Source organism: Orycteropus afer, unplaced genomic scaffold (assembly GCF_000298275.1).
Source record: "Orycteropus afer afer isolate SDZICR_OR568_19922 unplaced genomic scaffold, OryAfe1.0 scaffold00018, whole genome shotgun sequence".
In the NCBI taxonomy this organism is placed as follows: domain Eukaryota; kingdom Metazoa; phylum Chordata; class Mammalia; order Tubulidentata; family Orycteropodidae; genus Orycteropus; species Orycteropus afer.
Window position 1 is genome coordinate 645,586 of NW_006921605.1, and position 22,715 is coordinate 668,300.

The 22,715-nt window shown below is 48.9% G+C and overlaps 1 protein-coding gene across 1 annotated transcript in view; it reads right to left on the reverse strand.

Moving 5' to 3' along the window:
- Positions 1–22,715, reverse strand: part of TBCD (tubulin folding cofactor D) — a gene marked incomplete at its 3' end in the record, with an annotated part of 232,325 nt that overhangs the window by 194,842 nt on the left and 14,768 nt on the right. The window contains exons 6-7 of the mRNA XM_007959786.1: positions 21,809–21,864; positions 7,576–7,708 (exon numbers count right to left, since the gene is read on the reverse strand). Coding sequence (XP_007957977.1) covers positions 7,576–7,708; positions 21,809–21,864 — 189 coding nt within the window. The remainder of the gene's footprint in view (positions 1–7,575; positions 7,709–21,808; positions 21,865–22,715) is intronic.

The window sequence follows — 22,715 nt, forward strand, 5'->3', positions numbered from 1 at the left end:
ACGCCCCTCAGCAGGGGTGGGGTCTACGCCCCCTCCCTCGGATCCAGGTGGGCTTCCGCCAGGTGGAGCAGCACTCTGACTTCCATGCCCTCAGAAGTCTAGCACTTTCTGCCATGGTCATTGGGACACACCGTCTTGGAACCCAACACACAGAATGGAATGTGCAGACATCTTGTGTGACAGGACCAGTGCTAGACATGTACTCAAGGAAGCCACAGCGATTCTAGCCTTACTATGCTTCACCCCAGCTGCCCCCAAGTCCCCTCAGCAAAGACACGCCCCCCACGACCTGTCGTAAAACAAGGCCCACAGGTCCACACGGGTGATAATAATATGACCACTGTCTGATGCCACCAGATCGTGAGGTGGGAGGCACACCCAGATCACCAAGCACTGCACTTAGGAACCGCATGGAGGAGCTTGATTCTCACCCTGCAGGCTGCGGGTGCTGCACTGTAATTCTGCTTGGCAGTCCCATGATTAGATTCCACCTTTACAAGCATGACAGCGGCAGCAGCGTGGAGGTCACACCGACAGGGATGAGAACTACCACACGAACTCTCAGGAGGCTACCAACAGCCAGGCAAGGCCAGAAGGAGAGAGCCTGGACTACAAGGAGGTGCAGGGCAGACCCAGGAAAGAGAACCAGCAGCACAGGCTGTGGGCCTCCCTCACTAACTACATGAGAATTTAAAACACCATCAAACGCCAACACCACTCGGCCACACTAACACTCCATTTACTAAGTTCCTCTCAGAGTACAACACAACACTGGAAATGGGGCGCAAGCAGGCGGAGATGCATCCCAGGAGAAAAAGCATCCTTTCTTACGATGGTTAGCTTAAGGCTGACCACACAGCCATTCCTGGGCCTGGAGCCAAGTGACCAGACCACAGCCACAGGGTCCCACTCAGCTCCACGTAGAGATAGGCACTGAGACAGGCACTGAGGCAGGCTGCAGCCACAGTCTGCACTGCCAATAAGCAACACTCCATGTTTCAGGAGCACACGTCAAGGGCTTCACATCCCCTCAAAAACGTCTGTCAACCGTGACAGGGAAGCTGCTCCAGGGACAACACAGCAGAATCAGGCAGAGGAGCGATAGGCCAGACAACATGCACAGCCCACACATGCATGTGCACGCGTGCGTGCGTACACACACACCAGGGATGAGAAGGAGGGGACAGAACTCAGCAAAGGCAAGGTCTCAGGGTGTTTTCCCCACAACAGTGCCGCTCGTCCTCTGAGAAACCGGCAGCCCTGGGACAAGAGGGGTGAGTTGGGAGGAAGGACAGGTCTCGGAGGGCTGGAGCACTCACAGCCAAGCCCTGAGAGGTGCAAGGAACGATGTGGATCCAGCTTCAAACCACCTGCAGAAGAGCACCTGGTGAATGCACACCATCACACCACCTGCTGTCATTTTAGAAAACAGCCCAGGACGAGGTGTAAACAGAAGGGCTGTCTTAGCAGCCAGATTAACACCACCACACCTGCCAACTGTCCCCACCCAAGCCTGGTCTCCCTGATGGGCAATCCAGCTTTGTAAGTCAGGCTACCTGGCAAGTTGGCCGGCTGAGCAGGAGATGCTGGTTTGAGGCTCCCTGAAGGCACTGCGCCATCAGGACCAAGATAAGCGGCCCCACCCCAGCCTGGGACAGAGGCCCGCCTGCCAGGCGGCTCAGAGCAATGCCCACTGGGGATGCAGGCCAGACCAGGGTGCACAGCTGCGACCACATCAGCACGGCACCATGTGGACATACTCCCGTCCTCCCCAGGCCTGTGCCAGTACTAAGAACACCCACACACAGCTGTCACTCCACCCCACACTATCCCAACAGGCTCCTCAGAGCCATGGTGATGAGCGTCACAAAGTTACTCTTGGGACACACCAGCAGAAAACAAAACAGACAAAGAAAAGGACCATGGCAGCCACCAATGGAGGCCGGACTCTGAGGACTTGAGCCTCCCACCTCCTCAAGCACTGGTCCCATGAGGGCCAAGCTGCAGTCAAAAGTGTGTGTGGTAAGCACGACATGGGCCCTTCCAGTAGCTGGGTGGAAAACTCAAGAAATGTTAAAACAACTCCTGAGTTAGCTGGCTTACAAAATAAAACTGAAGGACACCTGAAAAGACCTGCCACCTGGCAAGGAACAACAGTAAGTTGAGAGCAGACAGGGGCATCAAGAATTACGCAGGCAGAACCTCCTGCGTTAACCATGCCGCCCCAGCACAGGGCCACACACCAACCAGCAAGGCGGCCCTTCAGTTTTTGGGGGCCATGCTGGGTAGGGGGAAGGAGTGCAGGGGGGCAGTCCTGATGCACCTATGAGTCTGCAGGATGGGCTTGGACAGGAGGACGAGCAGCATGGCGAGAGCTGCACTCTCCCAAGCCGACTGTGGGTGGCCGTGGGCTGGAGCCAAATGGAGGGACAGTGGCCCCCACAGCCTGCAGCCACAGCCTGGCTCAGCAGCCGGGAAGGTGGATGGAGCGGGTGCCCCACACACTCCAATGAGCTGCAAGGACATCTGAGACAGCAGGAGCATGAGGCCTGTGACAGTCCAGTGCCGTCCCCCAAGGCACATGATTCCCAATTGTGCCAGCTGCCAGTGCACACCTGCTGAGCAGAGGTGTGACCACAAGCAGGTAAGAGCCAGGTCCCCGGATGGAACTGCAGGTGTGCCCCACAAGGCCCACGACTCTGCCACAGCGCTGCCCACCCACACACAACGCGGAGCCAAGTGGAATTCAGACAGCCCTCAACTCTGGCATGCCAACAGCAAAAGAACCGCGCCATCACTCCATCTGATCATAGAAACACACAAGCATGCATGCAGGTACACACGCTCTGAGAAGTGGCGGCGTCCCTGTGTTCTTACCACACTTCCTCCACCCACAGTCCCCTCCCCCCGCCAGGGCCCCGCCTCAGCCGTGAAGGAAGTGCCGGGCACGCTGCCGCAGTGCAGGCAGAAGAGAGGGCCAAGCCTGCTGAGCACCGAGGGCTCCCACTCCCTTCAATTCCAGGAGCATCACGCACACTAATTAGACCCACTCGCTCTGCTGAAGGAAGGAATGTCTGTTGTTTGCCTTTTACAGAGGGGCTGGGGCAAGCGTCTTACCTGCACCTCAGGTCAGAGAGGTGGAGTCAGATTGCTTCAGTGGCCCCGGGCTCGCCCACACAAGCCTCCCAGACCACAGAGGCGGCCTGTCTTCCCACACACGGCCCTTACATAAGGACAGTCACCCAGAGGCCACTCGAGCTGGGGTTTATGGCCCCACTCGGGTTTTAACAGAGCACTTCCGTGCTCCCTTCCTCCCACTCAGGCGGGCTCAGGGCTTGGGGCCTCGCCCACCTGGTTTTTAGCATTGTTCTTTGCAACTCATTTTCCCTTTAATAAAGTTTGTCAGTGATTTCAAAAATTAAAGAGAAAGTTTCACTTTCAAGGGGGACAAAATGCTACAGATGTATGGTAGTTAAGTTTGTGTGTCACCTTGGCTGGGCCTGGTCGAGTGGCTGGGCAGCTGGATGTAGTATTCCCCATGATGAGACTGGTTAGTCTCCATGGTGGTATCTACTGTGAGCAGCTGAGTAACTGCCATAGGGAGGTGGTCTGCTTCCGGTATATAAGCAGCAGCCTTGGGGAACAGTCTCTAGCTTATAGCATGCTTGAACCCTGCATGTAGCCGTGTCGTCGTTCAGCAGCCTGCCATGCTCTGCCGACCTCGGGATTTCAATGGACTTGATGAATGGCCTGCTGCATGGTTTGGTAACATCAGGACTGTGCCTTTTTACTTGTCAACCTTGCGTTTGGCAGTCTCAGCAGCCACCAGCTGCCTGAGTGAAGAAAAGCCTCTAGCTTCAGTGGGCCAGGAGCAGGAGGCAGAGCTGAACCCCAAAGTTGAGGGACTTTCACCCAGGCCCTAGAGCCTGACACTTTGAACTTGGACTTAAAGCCTCCAAATTGTAAGGATAAACTTCTGTTTGTTAAGGCCATCCCATTTGTGGAATGTTCTTGTCAGAGCGGCACTAGATAAATGGAACAAGATGGTAAACAGGAGGGTCACGCCAGCCATAACTGAGCATGAGAAGAATCAGCATCTTTAACCACTCTCCCCAGTGCAGGACACTCAGACAGGAAACCTCACAAAGGCGGTGGCTGAAATCTTCCAGTGGGAGCAGTAAAAGCCCCGCTGGCACAACCATCCTGGACATGGAGACAGGCTCCCAACTGGTTCAAGTGTCAGCCATTCTCAATTTTTAACAGGGCGTTCTCCCTCCTCAGGCCCTGACATGAAAGCACACCTGACAGTGCTACCCTTGCAGAAGGGGCCTCAGGCTCGCGCTGGCTTCCCTCCTTCACGTGTTGGGGACCATGGCTCCGAGATCAGGGCTGCACTTCAGGGGAAATCAACTCAAATCCTGGTTTCGATGCTACCTGTTAAGCATTCACCTGTCTCGCCCACACTAATGAACAGGTGGATGAAAACAAAGCCAAGTGCATCAAAGGAAGTAGATGAGATCCTGACGGACAACGCACCTGCAAGTTTCATCATGCAAGCGGCCACCCGCCTCTGCCATTCAAGTCTGACAGGCGAGTGGCGAAACTCACTCACTGGGAGGCCGCAGCCCTCACCGCAGCACCACAGCCGCAGGCCAAATCCTCCCTCCAGTAAGGAAAGAAAGAGGCTGGAGCCCGCCTGGGTCTTGGGAGGAGACCGCTGCAAGGCAACAGGGCTCCAGGGCAGCGAGAACCTCAGAGCCAGGCGGCTGCTCCCAGCATTTCATTCACTCAGGGACTCGGCTGCTGTGTCAGACGGCTGCTCACCGTCGCTGGGGGCAAACCTCTACGTGTAAGTTCCAGGTGCTGCTGCCTAACTGCCTAAGCCCCAGGAGGCACTGGGGCTGCACCCCTCCCTGGAGGCAGGCCTGGGCTCCTCCAGCCTTTAAGAGCAGCTTTCCACACCCTTTGCCTCCTCGGTCTGGAGCCAGGAAGTGTCCGATAGCAAGCACTCTTGCGACCCTGGCCAGCCACATTCTCCCTAAAGGGATCCAATCCGCTGAAGAGATGGGCTGCGTCCCTCCTCAGCCCCAACACACTAGCAGTGTTCCTGGCCTGCAACCACATCTGCCTCCACGTGTGGGAGGGAATGAAAACAGAGGTGGAGGCTGAAGAGAAGATGAAGACACCAGACCTGTAGCCTTGCCCAACGCGGACACAGGTCACCAGGATGGCTATAGAGTCATCCCACAAAGAACAGAAAAGCCAATCTTTTCTGAAAGAATTGTGTTTGCAAGCCTCGAACACCAAGCCAAGTAACCTGGGCTCTCCCAAGGGAAGCACTAACTGGCCCAAAGCCCCCCCACCGGCCCCACAGACAGGTCCCAAGATACCCCATGGATGGGCCCCAAGACCCCCCAGAGATGGGTTCTAAGCCCCCCACCACAGACAGGCCCCAAGCCCCTCTATTTGACAGCACCCCACCTGACAGAGATGTCCTAAGCACCCCCACACAGACAAGGAGGCTTGGCTCCCCACTGCCATCCCCTCCCAAACCATCTACCCTACTTTCCACAGAGCCTTCCTGCCCCTGACAGCTGGTTGGGAACTACAGCAGCCAGGGGACACAGAGAGGATGGCCCCAGAGCACCTGCAGCCAGAGGCGGCCATCCCCATTGCCTGGAAAGGGCCACCGCTGCTCCCAAGAGAGGGACTACCCCTACTCCCAGGAGAGATACCACACCACTGCTCCCAGGAGAAGACCACCTCCATTCCCAGGAGAGGGGTCACTGATACTCCCTAGAGAGGGTCACCACTGCTCCCAGGAGAAGAGGAGTCTAGTGGAGGTGTCCACTTCCAGGAGAGGGGACATGCCAGTCCCAGAAAGCGGTCACCTCCACTTCATGGAGAAAGGCCATCTCCCCTCCCAGGAGAGGGGCTACTGCTGCTCCCAGGAGAGGGCACCACCGCTCCCAGAAGAGGGCCACCTCCACTTCCCGGGGAGGGCACCACCGCTTCCAGGAGAGGGCCACCTCCACTCCTGGGAGAGAGATATCACCACTCCCAGGAGAGGGCCACCTCCGCTCCCAGGAGAGGGCCACCTCCACTTCCCGGGGAGGCCACCTCCACTCCTGGGAGAGAGATATCACCACTCCCAGGAGAGGGCCACCTCCGCTCCCAGGAGAGGGCCACCTCCACTCCCAGAAGAGGGCACCACCGCTCCTGGGAGAGAGATATCACCACTCCCAGGAGAGGGCCACCTCCGCTCCCAGGAGAGGGCACCACCACTCCCAGAAGAGGGCCACCTCCACTCCCAGGAGAGGGGCACCACTGCTCCCAGAAGAGAGAGACCTCCACTTCTGGGAGAAGGCCACCTCCACTCCCAGGAGAGGGGTACCTCTGCTCCCAGGAGAAAGCCACTGCTGCTCCCAGGAGAGAGAGACCCCTCCACTTCCGGGAGAAGGCCACCTCCACTCCCAGGAGAGGGCCACCACTGCTCCCAGCAGAGAGGTGACCTCCACTCCCAGGATCGGAGCCACTGCTACTCCCAGGAGAGGGCCACTGCCACTACCAGCAGAGAGGCCACCGCTGCTCCCTGAAGAAGAGTCACTGCCACTCCAAGGGGAGCAAAGGCTGCCAGTCCCTGGAGAAGGGTCAACACCACTCTAGGCTTCATCAGAGGGAACAAGGGCTACCTGCCAACCAAGTGTCACTGCTCCAGTGAGAAGACCGGGCAGCCACTGTGTGAAGACCACCAAGGGGCCTGAGGACATGGTAGGGAGCGAAGGAGCAGACAAAAGTGGCTAACATCCTCCAAGACCCCCCTGCCGCTGAGCTAAACAGAGCTCTGTCCTCCCTGCAGGTGGGAGGACAGGCACTGAGCCAGGACAGCGCTGGGCAGCACTGTCTTCTGTTGTCACAGGGTCACTGTACGTTAGAGCCAACCTGAGGGCGCCTAACAACATAAGAGAGCAAAGCCATACTGACATGGAGGTCACATGCAGGGCCTGCACGAGGCCCCAGCACAGAGCTCCTGCCCAGAGAAAATCTAGCCAAAGTCCCTGAACAAAATGAAAGCTCAGCTCGCCGGCCGTATTTCATTGGGGCCGCCTCTAACTGTCCTGTATGACGGGAAGCAGCAGAACCAGTGAGGAGACAAGTGCTCTGTGGTGGACAGCACCCTGCATGGCTCAGCTCAGCTCAGCTGCTACCTCAGACACCACTGCCCCCTGGTGGCAACACACCCATACTGCCGGCTTGCATGCCAGGCTGCTCCCCAATCAGGGAGCCTCTCACCCAACACACCTAAGGCCTCCGTCTGCTGCTAAGGTGCAGTCCAGACACATTACACATCACAGCTAAACATGTCTCCCTGACTGACCACCCCCCACACAGGGCCTGCAGCACCCCATCCATGGTGATGGTCACCCCCCCTTACTGCTGACCACCAACCTCACAAGGCCTGCAGCACTCTGTCTGTGGTGACGGTTACCCCGTACCGACCACCCCCCTCACAGGGCCTGCAGCACTCCATCCGTGGTGATGGTCACCCCCCCCACCGCTGACCACCAGCCTCACCAGCGCCTGCAGCACCCCGTTCATGGTGATGGTCCCCTCAATGGTCTGGAAGGAGGAGCAGGCCAGTGTGCGGAGGGCCCAGTCCAGGAAGGTGGCCATCTTCTTCTGCTTGACGTCTGGACGTGTAATGAACCTACCAGAGGAAACACAATTTGAAATGCAGGCTACAGGTTCAGCCAAGACCTTAGCACAGAACCCACCACATCCACACAGAGCACCTTCCAACACTTCCACCACGGGCATGGGTGTACTGTGATGGCTGCCCACCTCAATTTCCACTTGGTGCTCTGTAAGTGGCCCTCTCCTGGGCACCCACTTCCTCTCATAAAACACAGCCCACCCGCACTCACCAATCTAGGGATGGAGGCGCCTGAGAGATGCCATCCCTCAGGACAGCAACACCCCCCTCTATCTTATTCAAGCCACACACAGGCCTGTCATCCCCACCCCCACCTGAGGACCCTGTTATCTGCCTCCAGCCCAAGTCCTCTCTGCAGGGCCTGTCTCTCTCAGTGCCTCAGCCTCCAGCGCTCTCTAGGGGCCCAGCCACACCTCCAGGCATTCACTGGGCCCACTCCCACTGAAGCTCAGGTGGCGCCCACTACTCCTGGCCACAGCTGATAGCACAAACTACCCTCACCACCATCCAAAACCAAATCTTGCAGGCTTTGCTCCTCCACCCCTGCGCCATTCACGCACCAGCACTCTAGCACTGGCTGCCCACCTCACTCCTGGACCCAAGAACAGCATGGGGAACCTGCCATGTGCAGTACCAGGGACCCAGGCAGGAGCAACAGAACTCCCACTGGTGGCAGAACAGGAGGTGACCCACCACCAGGACCCGCCACTACATGCTGCTGCCACAACCCATGCCACAACCTACTGCCTTGACCTGCTGCTGCACCCCCCACCACACCCTGCCACCATGACCTACTGCTATACCCCGTCACTACCCATTGCTGAATCCTGTCACCATACCCTGCCACCATAACCCTCTGCTACTGCATCCCATCACCATGACCCATTGGTGCAGCTCACCACACCCTGCTACCATGACCTACTACTGCACCCCGTCACCACAGCCCACTGCTGAATCCTACACCACACCTTGCCACCACAACCCATTACTGCACCCCACCACCACACCCCGCCACCACAACCCAATTCTGAATCCTACCACCATACCCTGCCACCATGACCCACCACTACTGTACCCCATCACCACGATCCATTGCTGTACCCCACCACCACACCCTGCCACCATGACCCAACGCTGCATCCTATCACCACAACCCATTGCTGAATTCTATCACCACACCCTGCCACCATGACCCACCACTACACCCCGTCACTACGACCCACTGCTAAATCCTACCACCATACCCTGCCACTATGACCTGCTGCTGCACCCCGTCATCACGACCCATTGCTGCACCCCACCACCACATCCTGCCACCATGACCAGCTGCACTCCACCACCATGACCCACTGCTCACCTCACTGCCACCGCCGCAGCTTGCTGCCATGACTCACCGCCACGACCTGCCACCACACCCTGCCCACACCCCACCACCATAACCCACCGCTGCACCCACCACCACAACCTACCATCACAACCCGCTGCTGTACCCCATCACCACAACCCTGACACCATAAACAGCCACCACAACCCACCACCTAAAACCCTCACCATAACCTGCCACCAAAACCTCAGGTCAGCATCATTCACACAGGGAATGCACATGCCAGTGGAGAAAAACAGCCCCTAAGGAACTCGTGGGCAGAGAATAGAAGGGCTGTGTTTGCACAGGGAGACAGCTCAGGGGTCAAGAGAGCGTGGGAGGGAAAGGACACAGGGAAAAGGTAACTATGGGGAAGAAGTGGGAAGAGAGCTGTTGCATTGTGGGAAACTGTAGTCAATGTCTTGTGACAAAATGTGTATGAGCTGCTGTATGGAACTTGCTCTGTAAACTTTCACCCAAATCACAATTAGAAAAAAAAAAAAAAAAAGGAACCTGTGGACATTAAGAGTCACTTCAAAGCAGGATAAACAGTGCCTGAAATAAGCATGACAGGGTGGAAAGGCCCCAGAAACCAATGACATGCAGATTAAACATCCATATCAAAAACCCAACATGTCAGTGCAGGCTGACTCTGGGTGTCAAGTGTGCCAAGGCCAAACTGGAGCATGTGGGATAGCACTGGGCACACAGCCTGAGCCACTGGATCCCAACACCACTCGAGAATACTGTCTCAGGGCCTCATGAGGCAGTCATCCCAAACAACCATGTAGGCTCCCACCCACAGGTTAGTCCCAATACCCACCAGAGTACCAACTCAGACACCAGAAAAGAAACACAGCACATGGTGTCAGGATTCCACAGGCTTCCCTTCTAACTTCCTATATCCCAGATTTCCACCTTTCTATGCGGAGCACACCATGCCTTTTTAATTGAGAGAAAAACACCACTTTTTAAAATTTAATGTTATTGAGCCAGTAAGATGGTAGATAGACAGACAAGAGACACAGACCCTCTTCAACAAAGAAAAGAGAAACCGATTGACAGAGATACAGAAGATAACCCTGGAGCCCTGAACTTTGAAAAGAACTATATAGAAGTGGATTAGCACTTCTACATAGTGGAAAAACCTGAACGAAAACAGTGAGTACAGAGACAGAGCAGCAGACTGTCAGCTACTCTGAGGGGACCAACAGCCTGAATATTTCCAAGTGAGATCTGAGAAGTGACCTAAAGATCAGCCCTGGTCACCAAGGGCTGCAGGGACAATGGCACTGGTGGCCTATGACCAGGAAGGGAAACAGCAAGGAGGGAGATGACCTGAGCTATGGACTTTCAGCTCTCCAGAGAGTGCAGCCATTTTGATTGTTTACAAGCAGCAGCCTCTTCAGATATTTAAAGTGACCGAGGGCGCAGTCATTTCAAATGGTTACAAGCAGTGGCCATTTTGGATTTTAAAGTGACAGCATCCTCATTCAGATTCCAAGGACCTAAGAATAAGCTCCGTTTGCCAAGGATGGCAGAGATATATGGGAGGTTGACAATGAGAGAGGAGACAGGTGGTGAGTGTGCAAGTGCTGCCAACTAGCAAATAGAGGAGCACAACACAGTATCCTGCTTATGTAGATAACATACAAACAAAACAAAAATCGTGGGCAAGTCACTCCAACATACAATCACCAATTAAATATAAACACAAAAACATCACAATGTCTTAGAGACAACAGAGCATCACAGTCCACAAAGAAGCAAGATAAAGCATGAGAAACAAGGGACCAGGATACAGACCCAAAACACATCCCTGAGGAAGATGCAGCATTGGAACTCCCTGATAAGGAATTCAAAAGAATTATATTTAGGTACCTTCAACAGACTGAGGGGCAGATCAAGGAAAACACCGACAAAATTGAGGAAAACACAGAGAAAACCCAAGAAAAATTTCAAAAGACAATACAAAAACAAAATGAAAATTAAGAAATGATACAAAATCTACAGATAGAAATCCAGAAGATTAATACCATATTTTCAGAAATGGATTACACATTGAATGGGAAAGAGAGTAGAATTGAACCAATGGAAGACAGAATTACTGAGACTGAAGACAAATACCTCTGTACTTCTTTGGAAAACGATCAATCAGAAAAAAGATCAAAACAAAATGAAGAAAGCCTAAGGTTCATGTGGGATACCATCAAAAGGAATAACCTACATGTAATCAGAATTCCAGAACAGGAAGAGACAAATAAACCTACAGAAAAAATTGCACAAAATTTGTTGGAACAGAATTTCCCTGGTATATTGAAAGATGATAATATATCCATTCAAGAAGTCCAATGAACCCCAAATAGGACAGACCCCAAAAGAAAATCACCAAGATACATCATCAAACTCATCAAAACCAAAGACAAAGAAAGAATCTTGAAAGCAGTACAGGAAAAATGAAAAGTTACCTACAAGGGGCAACCAATAAGACTACGCTCATTTTTCTCAGCAGAAACTATGCAGGCGAGAAGACAATGGTATGGTATATATATAACCCTGAAAGAAAAAAAAAATTCCAACCAAGAATTACATACCCAGCAAAACTGTCCCTCAAATATGATGGTGAAATTAGGACATTTCCAGATAAGCAAAATTTAAGGGAATTTGTCAAAACCAGACCAACCTTACAATAGATGCTAAAGAGAGTCCCTTGGACAGAGAACCAACAACAGCAAACAACAATCGACCATTAACACAAATGATGACATAACCTAGAAACCAACCCAGTTATGGAAGTATCCAAAGTAAATAAGCCTACAAGATTGTAAACAGGGAACCAGAGACATCAATGACAAATGAGAACAACTACAAACAAAAAACAGGGAGAAAAAATTGTGTAGTTACAGAACTTCTAAATGGTAGGGAAGTTAAGACAACTACAAGATAGAACGGACTGTTCTAAGCTTGGGAAGAAAACTATAAATCACAGGGTAACCTCAAAGAAAAATGATGAATCTTTACATCAAAATAAAAAAGAGGACCAGCACAAATATTTAGCAAATTCTAAAACAACAGCAATGAAGCAAGTGGTAACTGATTCATAAACAAAACGAGCTCAGTACAGAAATTTATCTGGAACGGAGAAACCAGCACCATCATAAAAAAACATATAACAAAATGACAGCAACAAATTCATACCTGTCAATAATTATACTGAATGTCAGTGGATTAAATGCACCACTCAAGAGACAGAGAGTTGCAGACTAGATAAGAAAACATAACCCATCAAGATGCTATCTACAAGAGATACATCTTAGAGACAAAGACAAAAATAGATTGAAAATCAAAGGTTGGAAAAAGACACATTAAGCAAATGGCAACCAAAAAAGAGCAGGAGTAGTAATATTAATTTCTGATAAAACTGACTTTAAGACAAAACCACCATAAGAGACAAGGAAGGACATTACATAATGATTAAAGGAGGGATTGAACAAGAGGACATAATAATAAATATCTATGCACCCAAGGAAAGAGCCCCAAAGTACTTAAACCAGATTCTAACAAAACTGAAAAGACATATAGATCACTCCACAGTTATAGTAAAAAGCAAATGCACTGCAGTCAAGTTGGATCCGACTCATAGCAACCCCTCCTTGGGTTTCCAAGGCAGTATCACTACAGAAGTAGATTGCTCAACCTTCCTTCCAAGGAGTGGCTGGTGGATCTGAACTGCCACCCTTCTGTTAGCAGTCAAATGCCTTAGGCACAATGCCACAGTCATGGTAGGAGATTTTAATATACCACTTTCAATCAAAGATAGAACAAATGGACAGAAACTCAACAAAGATACAGAAGAACTAAACAATGCAATCAACCACTTTGACCTTATACACCTTTTCAGAGCACTTTACCAAACAACAGCACAATATACATTCTTTTTCAGTGCATATGGAATATTCTCCAGGACAGACCATATGTGAGGCCACAAAGCAAGCCTCAATAAATTTAAAAACACTGAAATACTGCAAAACGTCTTCTCAGATCACAATCCTGTGAAATTAGAAATCAACAATAGGAAGGTGAACAGAAATAGAGCAAACACATGGAAACTGAACAACACCCTCCTTGAAAACTAGTGGGTAAGAGAAGAAATAAAAACTGAAATGAAAACATTCCTTGAATCAAACAAGAATGAAAACACAGCACACCAAAATCTTTGGGGACACAGCAAAAACAGTGATCAGAGTCCAATTTATAGCAATAAATGCACGCATCAAAAAAGAAGAGCCAAAAACAACACCTTAACCCAACATCTCCAACAATTAGAAAAAGAACAGGAAGAAAAAAAAAAAAAAAAAGCCTGTAGTCACCAGAAGAAAAGAAATAATCAAGATTTGAGCAGAAATGAAACAGAAACAGAATGAAACAGAAAATGGAAAGACAGTAGAAAAAAATCAACAAGACTAGAAGTTGGTTCTTTGGAAAGATTAATAGAATTGACAAACTACTGGCAAATTTAACAAAGGAAAAGGAGAGAATACAAATAACACAAATAAGAAATGAATTGGGCAACACCACAACCGAACCAAAAGAAATTAAAATAATAATATCAGGATACTATGAAGAACTGTACTCCAACAAACTCGAAAATCTAGAAGAAATGGACTGATTTCTAGAAATATACTATTTACCAAAACTAACAAAGGCTGAGGTGAAAATTTAAACAGACCCATAACAAAAGAAGAAATTGAACAGGTTAAAAAATTACCAACAAAAAAAAGCCCTGGTCCAGATTATTTTACTGGCAAATTCTACCAAATGTTCAAAGAACTGACACCAATCCTACTTAAACTATTCCAGAACACAGAAAAGGATGGAATCCTCCCAAATTCATTTTATGAAGCAAACATAACCTTGATACCAAAACCAGGCAAGGACATCACTCAAAAGGAAAACTACAGACCAACATCCCTCATGAACATAAATGCAAAAATCCTACCCAACAGACTCCAACAACAACATATCAAGAGAATAATTCATTATGACCAAGTAGGGTTCATATCAGGTATGCAAGGATGGTTCAACACTAGAAAAACAATCAATGTCATCCACCACATAAATAAAACAAAAGAGAAGAACCACATGATCATATCAATTGATGCAAAAAAGGTATTTGATAAAATCCAACACCCATTCCTCATCAAAGCTCCCAGAAAAATAGGAATAGAAGGGACATTCCTCAACATAATGAGGGGCATATATGCAAAACCAACATTATTCTCAATGGAGAGAGACTGAAACCATTCCCCTTGCAAACAGGAACAAGACAGAATGCCCTCTCTCACCACTTCTATTCAACATTGGACTGGAAGTCCCAGCCAGGGCAATAGGCAAGAAAGGGAAATCAAAGCCATCCAAATCAGTAAGAAAGAAGTCAAACTATCCCTATTTGCTGGTGATATGATCCTATACCTAGAAAACCCAAGAGATTCAGTCAAAAATCTACTGAAACTAGTTGAGAGATTTAGCATGGTGGAAGGATACAAGATCAGCATCCAAAACTCAGCTGGATTCCTCTACACCAGCAAAAAGATTGTTGAAAAGAAAATAAGGAAATCAGTACCATTTACAATAGCTACCAAAAAAATAAAATACTTGGGAATAAATCTCACTTAGGGACACAAAAGATCTGTACAAAGAAAACTATAAATCTACTACTCCAAGAAACCATAAGAGATCTACATAAATGGAAGGATATACCATGCTTGTGGATAGGAAGATTGAACATTGTGAAAATGTCACTACTACGCAAAGCAATCAATACATTCAATGCAATCCCAATCCAGATCCCATCAACATTCTTTAAGGATATGGAAAAATCAATCATTAATTTTACATGTAAAGGAAAGAGACCTCGATAAGCAAAGCACTATTGAAGAAAAAGAACAAAGTAGAAGGTTTCACACTTCTGGATCTTAAAACCTACTATACAGCGATAGTACTCAAAACAGCCTGGTATTGGTACAACAACAGACACATAGACCAGTGGAACAGAATTGAGAACCCAGAAATAGATCCATCGACCTATGATCAGCTGATTTTTGACAAAGGGCTGAAATCCATTAAATAAGGAAGAGGTGGTCTCTTTAACAAATGATGCTGGCAGAAAAAGAAATAAGTGTATCTCACACCATATACAAAAACTAACTCCACATGGATCAAAGACTTAAATGTGAAACCTAAAACTATAAAGTTTCTCAAGGAAAAAATAGGGGCAAATTTAAGGGCCCTGATTTATGGCATAAATAGACTGTCAAGTATAACCCAAAATGCACAAACAGCTGAAGATAAACTAGATAAATGGGACCTTCGAAAAATTTAAGTTTTATGTGCTTCCAAAGACTCCTCCAAAAGAGTAAAAAGAGAACCTACAGATTGGGAGGAAGCTCTGGTAGCATAGTGGCTAAGGCACTTGACTGCTAACCAGAAGGCCGGCGGTTCAAACCCACCAGCCACTCCTCTGAAGGAAGGTTGGGCAATCCTACTTCCGTAGTAATACTGCCTCGGAAACCCAAGGAGGGGTCGCTATGAGTCGGGGCTGACTCGACGGCAAATAACAACAACAACAGATTGGGAAATAAAATAATTGGCAGCAACGTATCTGATAAGGAACTTCTCTCTAAAATTTATAGAAAACTCCAACACCTCAACAACAAAAAGATAAACAATCCAATTAAAAAATGGGCAGGAGACATGAATAGACTCTTCACCAAAGAGGATATTCAGGCGACCAGAAAATACATGAAGAAATGCTCACAATCGTTAGCCATTAGAGAGATGCAAGTAGAAACAATGAGATACCATCTCACTCCAGCACTGATGGAAAAGTTCAACAAGACAGAAAATAACAAATGCTGATAGGGATGTGGAGAGATTGGGACTCTCATATACTCCTGGTGGTACTGTAAAATGATACAACCACTGTGGAAGCAGTATGGTGATTCCTTATACAGCTGGAATTAGATATACCATTTGACCCAGCAATCCATTAGGTATATATCCTAAAGAAGTGAGAACTAGGACAAGAACAGATATATGCACAGCCATGTTCATCGCAGCACTATTTACAAGAGCAAAAAGATGGAAACAACTCAGATGTCCATCAGCAGAAGAATGGATAACCAAACTATGGTGCATACACACAATGGAATACTATGCAACACTAAAAAATAATGTAGAATCTGCCAAATATCACATAATGTGGATGAACTTTCTGGACATCATGCTGAGTGAAATAAGTCAATCACAGAAAGACAAATATAGTATTAGTTCATCATTGTAAAAAGTCAAGGAAAGGTTTTATACAGAAGGAAATTTTCTTTGCTGCCTACTAGGGATAGGAGGGGAAGGGAGGGAACACTGCAAAAAACAAAATGCATTGACCCATGTCACTTTAGTTTTGCGAATTTCACTGTACATAAATTATACATCAATAGTGCCTAAGACACCTGACTGCTAACCAGAAGGCTGGCGGTTCAAACCCACCAGCCACTCCTGGGGAGGAAGATTGGGCAATCTACTTCTGTAGAAACAGAAACACAAGGAGGGGTCGCTATGAGACGGAATCAACTCAACAGCAGTGAGTTTGGTTTTTTGTTTTTTAAAATGTATTTCAAATAAAAATTTACTGTTATCAATAGAGATGGTGAGTGCTGTCAAGTTGGTTCTAACTCATAGAGACCCTGTACAACAGACCAGAACACCGCCCGTCCTGCTCCAGCCTCACAATTACTGCTTTGCTTCCGAGCCCATCATGGCAGCCACTGTGTTCATCCACCTTGTGTAGGGTCTTCCCCTATTTTGCTGACCCTCTACCAAACGTGACATCCTTATCCAGGGACTGATCCCTTCTGACAACAAGACATGAAGTCTCACCATCCTTGCTGCTAAGGAGCCTTCTGGCAGTACCTCTCCCAAAAGAGATTTGTTCGTTCTTCTGGCAATCCGCGGGATATTCAACTTTCTTTACCAACACGATTCAAAGGCATCAATACTTCTGCATCTTCCTTACTCACTGTCCAGCTCTCACATGCATATGAGGCTACTGAAAAGACCATGGCTTGGGTGAGATACACCTTACTCTTCAAAGTGATGTCTTTGCATTTTAACACTTTTGCAGCAGATAATGCCAATGCAATAAAACAACTGATCTCTTGACTGCTGCTTTTGTGAGTGTTGATTGAGGGGCCAAGTAAAATGAAACCCTTGACAACTTCAATCTTTTTTCTCTGTGCTTATTCGTCCAGTTGTGAAAATTTTTGTTTTCACGCTGAGATGTAACCCATACTGCAGACTGTAGTCTTTGATCTTCATCAGGATGTGCTTCAATACCTCTTTCTTTTCAGAAAGCAAGGTTATGGCACCTGCATATTGCAGGTTGTCAATGAATCCTCCTCCAATCCTGATGCTGTTTTCTTCACACAGTCCAACTGCTTGGATTATTTGCTAAGAATACAGACTCGGTTAGTATAGTGAAAGGACGTAAGACTAAGAGTTAACTCTGCCGTTGAAGACCTTCTACAGAGTAAGACTCATAGAGGGCTACCATCTTCTTAACAGAAAAGTAACTTTGGCAACACCATCTATAACGTCATCAAGTTTTAACAAAACATAGCTGAGAGTCAAAGGTCCACAATTAACAGGAAGTAGGTGCCCTTCCCAAGGTGCAATACCAATGGGGGAGTCCACTAGCCACAGAGTCACATCAGGCAGCTCCATGAGACACAGGACACCATCCCCAGACTGCAGTGTCCACAGGAGGGGACACGGGGACAGGACACCGTCCCACACTGCAGTGTCCACAGGAGGGGACGCGGGGACAGGACACAGGCAGGGAGCCGTGAGACACAGGACACCACCCCACACTGCAGTGTCCACAGGAGGGGACGCGGGGACACGTCAGGGGCAGGGAGCCGTGAGACACAGGACACCGTCCCACACTGCAGTGTCCACAAGAGGGGACGCGGTGACAGGACACCGTCCCACACTGCAGTGTCCACAGGAGGGGATGTAGGGACACGTCAGGGGCAGGGAGCCATGAGACACAGGACATTGTCCCCACACTGCAGTGCCCACAGGAGGGAACATGGGGACATGTCAGGGACAGGCAGCTTCAGAAGATACTGGGACATGAGTACAGATGTACAGCAAGTGCTTCATGCCCATGTCCTCACTTGGGACAGGTGCCACCAAAGAAATGACAGAAGTACAGTGAGTTGGAGCCTGTGTGCATAGCACACAGCCAAGGCGTAGCTGCAGTACCACTGGACCTTTACAGTAATGACATCCTGTCTCTATGAACATTCGGAAATCCACACACTGCACCACAAAGACAAGGATGGCCGCGGACACCACACGCACGCTGGCCATACACATCCCTCTGCCAACGGTCAGAAGCATCTTCAAGATGATCATGAGCGCAATCAAGCCCAGTGCCTGCTCATCTGACCACAAGATGGCACTGCTGCGTCTCACCAGCTGCCCTGCACATCCCTCCCTTCCTAGCCTGCAGGACATCCAGGCAGAAGGTTCAGGGTTTCACACCCCCCACCACCCCACCTCACAACCCACCCTTCATGCCCGCACAAGCTCCATGCCCCAAGGCAAGTGCAGCAGGAATCTATCTCAGTATAATAAACCAACAATCAAAATAGACACTTTCAAATTTGGCAACATCATCGGTAAGGTCACACCTAGTGCTGGTAAACCTGTGTAAAGGTGACTTTGAATTAGCTGGAAAGTAATCACATTTAAAACCCCTAGAAAGCTCACTCCACTTCTAGAATCCACCCTGGGGCATCAAGAGGGCACAAGGTCCCACACAGACCACTCACACAAGCTGTTTCCAACAATGAACTAGGAACACTCCCAACATCCAACAGGGGACTTATGAGACAGCAAGTGACATGTTCACACCCTAGACTATGTAAATGTTAGCAGTCCCACTTATAAGGGCTGAGCAAAGCACCACACCCATGTCTGTGTGAAGCACCACTTCCCACATACAAACACAACATGTACCAATGAGCACACATATACACACAAAGAGTACACATAAAACATGACATGTTGTGCACACACAAGCATGACACGTACATGCATAAGTACACATGCAAACATGGTACGTAGTACCCACACAGACATGACATGCAGAAAAACACAAGCACACAAACATGATGTAGTACACACACAAACACAACATGTACACACAGTAATACACAAACACAAGTACACATACACACAACATGTAGTACACACGGAGATGACATGCAAACAACAAATACAAATACAATACACATACAAACACAACATGGAGTTCACACACATGTACACACACCAACAAAAGTACACATACAAACAAGTACACATACAAACACAACGTGCACATGCAACACATATCACATGACATGTACACACAAAGTACACAAACATGGCATGTCATATACACAAATGTGACATGTACACAAACACTACTCACACAGATACAAGCATACATGCAAACATAACGCAGTACACACACATACCACATACACATACACAAACACAAGTACATGTGCAAAAACATGTACACACACAAAGATGACATGCACACACAACACATACACAAATACAAGTATACATACAAACAACATGAGGCACACACAACACATACACTCACAAACATAAGTACACGTACAAACACAACATGTAGTACGTGAACACAACATGTGCCACTGGGGCAGGGAGGCTGCATCTTCTTACCTCCTCTAACCCCACAAGAGGAAGATAAATCACCATCAATAGCCCAAGGCCTATCCCTGCGAGGCCAGACATGCTGCCTCCCTCCAGCCCTTTCACCAACCACTCCTCCCACAGCACCCAACCACTCCTCCCACAAACAAAACTGGGTTCAATAATTCGCTGCAGTGGCCACACAGAACTCACAGATTATGGAGTTTATTAGGGAAGCACCAGGCTACAATTCAAGTTCAGAAATGCACTCAGTCTCTCCGAGAGCGAGCCATCTCACTTAGCAGATGGCAGTTTCTCAGCAACACGTCTCGCATTGCATCTCCCTCTCAGCAGCGTATCTTTTGCGTCTCTCAGCAAATGCATGTCTCTCAGGAGTGTGTTTCTCTCAGCAGCATGGCTTTCTCAGCCAGCAATCAGAGAGAGACCCCATCTGCCTCTAGGAGGACTCCTTTTGAGCCTGGCAGAGTGGCCAAACTAACTAATCCCAACATCAGAATTCTAAGCACCCGAGAGAACTTCCCAGAAGATTGCTTCCTGCCACGCTCAACAGAAATACCCCAGGTGGATAACTTTAACAATCAGGAGCTACTCAGTTGCTCACAACAAATTCCACCAGGGAGTTCACAAAGACTTATGGCTGAAAAAGCCACGCTATGTAATTTACTACACCGCAATGTGACACATGCAACATGTACACACAAACACAAGTACAAATACAAACACAACACAGTACACACAAATATGACATGAATACACAAACATGGCAAGTACACAAACATGACATGCATACACAACACAACATTTACAAACATGACATGGACACAAACACATATACACACACAATATGCACAAACACAGCATGCACGTGCAACACACGACATCCATATGAAGAACACACCAACACAACACACGACATGCAAACATGCTGTGTGCCTACATATGACACATGTACACAACATGCAAAAGACACACACATCTGGCAGTGCCACACCACAGAGCCAAAGGAGTCCCATCTCTGGGTGATGATGGGACACATGGAAGCTCTTCAGGCCTTTCTTTATTTTCCAAAGTACATACGATCCCTTTTATAATTAGGAAAAAGCTGTCATCTGTCTAAATCCTGGACAAAACCATCAGGAGCCTCTACTCCTGGTTTCCCTTCACCCAAGTGAAGCTTTTGTGTCTCAGTGCGAGGTGACCCTGAGTGACAGGTGGCCCACTTCCCCAGTGACAACATCCAGAAGTCTTCATGGCCAACTTCAAACTTTCGCAAATGTAGAGGAAAAACCGAGGGTCAAGTGGCGTCATTTATTTGCCTACACACATACTTTAATCACACACCAATCTAAAGTGTCAGCTCTCCCATTTCAGGAAACAAGTTTGCACCACAAACCACCTCCTACGTCACAGCACCCAGCTCTCCAGTCAGCTCCCTGGAGAGACCGAGTCCACGCTGCAGTGAGGCACAGTGAGCTCTCAAGTCGACATGGTACTTGGGACTTTTACTCCAAGCCACAAGGACCCCGTCCCTGTGTGCAATCTCCACGGACTGCTGGGTGAGGGGCTTCTCGGGTGATAGCCACTGACAGAGGCCATGGCCCAGCAATAACTGCTCCCAGTGCGGGCCGTAAGCAGCCCCTCTAAGTGCCCCACACAAGCACTGATGGCAGTCCCTCCCAGCTAGACCCCTTCCTTGTCCAGCAACAGTGAGTGCACTCAGAGGGTGACAGCAGAAGCACACACGGACACACACAGAAGACCTCACCAGGACAACCAGCCTGATGTCTCCCCTCTGAGGAGGCACACATGATGTGAATGTGATACACAAGATACACAGATGTCACCTTCTCAGAAACCAGCCGCCATGCACCAGCCCCACAACCAACACCAGCCCCAGAACCAACCCCACCCCACACGGTGAAGGAACCCCCTGAACTTACTTGGACACGAGGACAGCAGCAGCATCACGGGCCTTGTCGCTGACGACCAAGTAGGACTGAAAACAACGGAGAAAGGACATACACTATCACACTCCCAGATAAAAACCTCAGGGCCCCATGGCAGCCGAGGCAGAGAGACACCTTAGGGATGCCCTTGCCTCCTCCCTCTTCTGAGAGCAGGGCCCAAATGGTGAAGCTGCTAAATGCCGTAGTCACTCAGGCAAATGCCTGTTCTACGTGGCGCTGCCACATGCCTTTATAAAGCACAAACCTACAAAAACAAAGCAGGAAATGAAAAGCACATGTCGGTCACCAAGTATCAGGAAGGGCCACGAGCACCCACTGGGCCCACCCGTACATTGGTGCTCAGAGCACCAGGAGAGGCCAGCCGAACTGAAGAGGACCACCACTTCATACAAAGACCCAGACATTTTCAGAAGGCTTGCCTTAAGAGTTTCCCAATTCTCATCTCAGTTGCTTTTTCCCAAATGCTACGTCTCAAAGGTCTTTCTGGCCAGTGCAGGCTGTGTGGACAGTGATACAAAGCACCAGAACATTAAGGTCATGCTCCCTGGGACTGGCAACCCCACTGATCAGACAACAGAGTGTCTGTTAGCGTATCTCCCTCACAGAACAAGACAGGAACAAACAAAACACCCATCTACGAGAGAATAAAGAGAAAACATCTCTACGGTGGGGTCCCTTGGCCATGAAGATTACAGGGCTGACACCTATTTGCTTATGTTCAAAACATATTACTAAGGACAAAACAAGACCCAGAGCAGAAGGTCAGGAGCCACTTTTTATAACCTGTGTTTATGCAGGCCAGCTCCACACGCTGGTGAAGAGCAGACTCAAGACGCCAGACTGCCTGCCAGGGTTCAAACTGGGATCCCCCATTTATGAC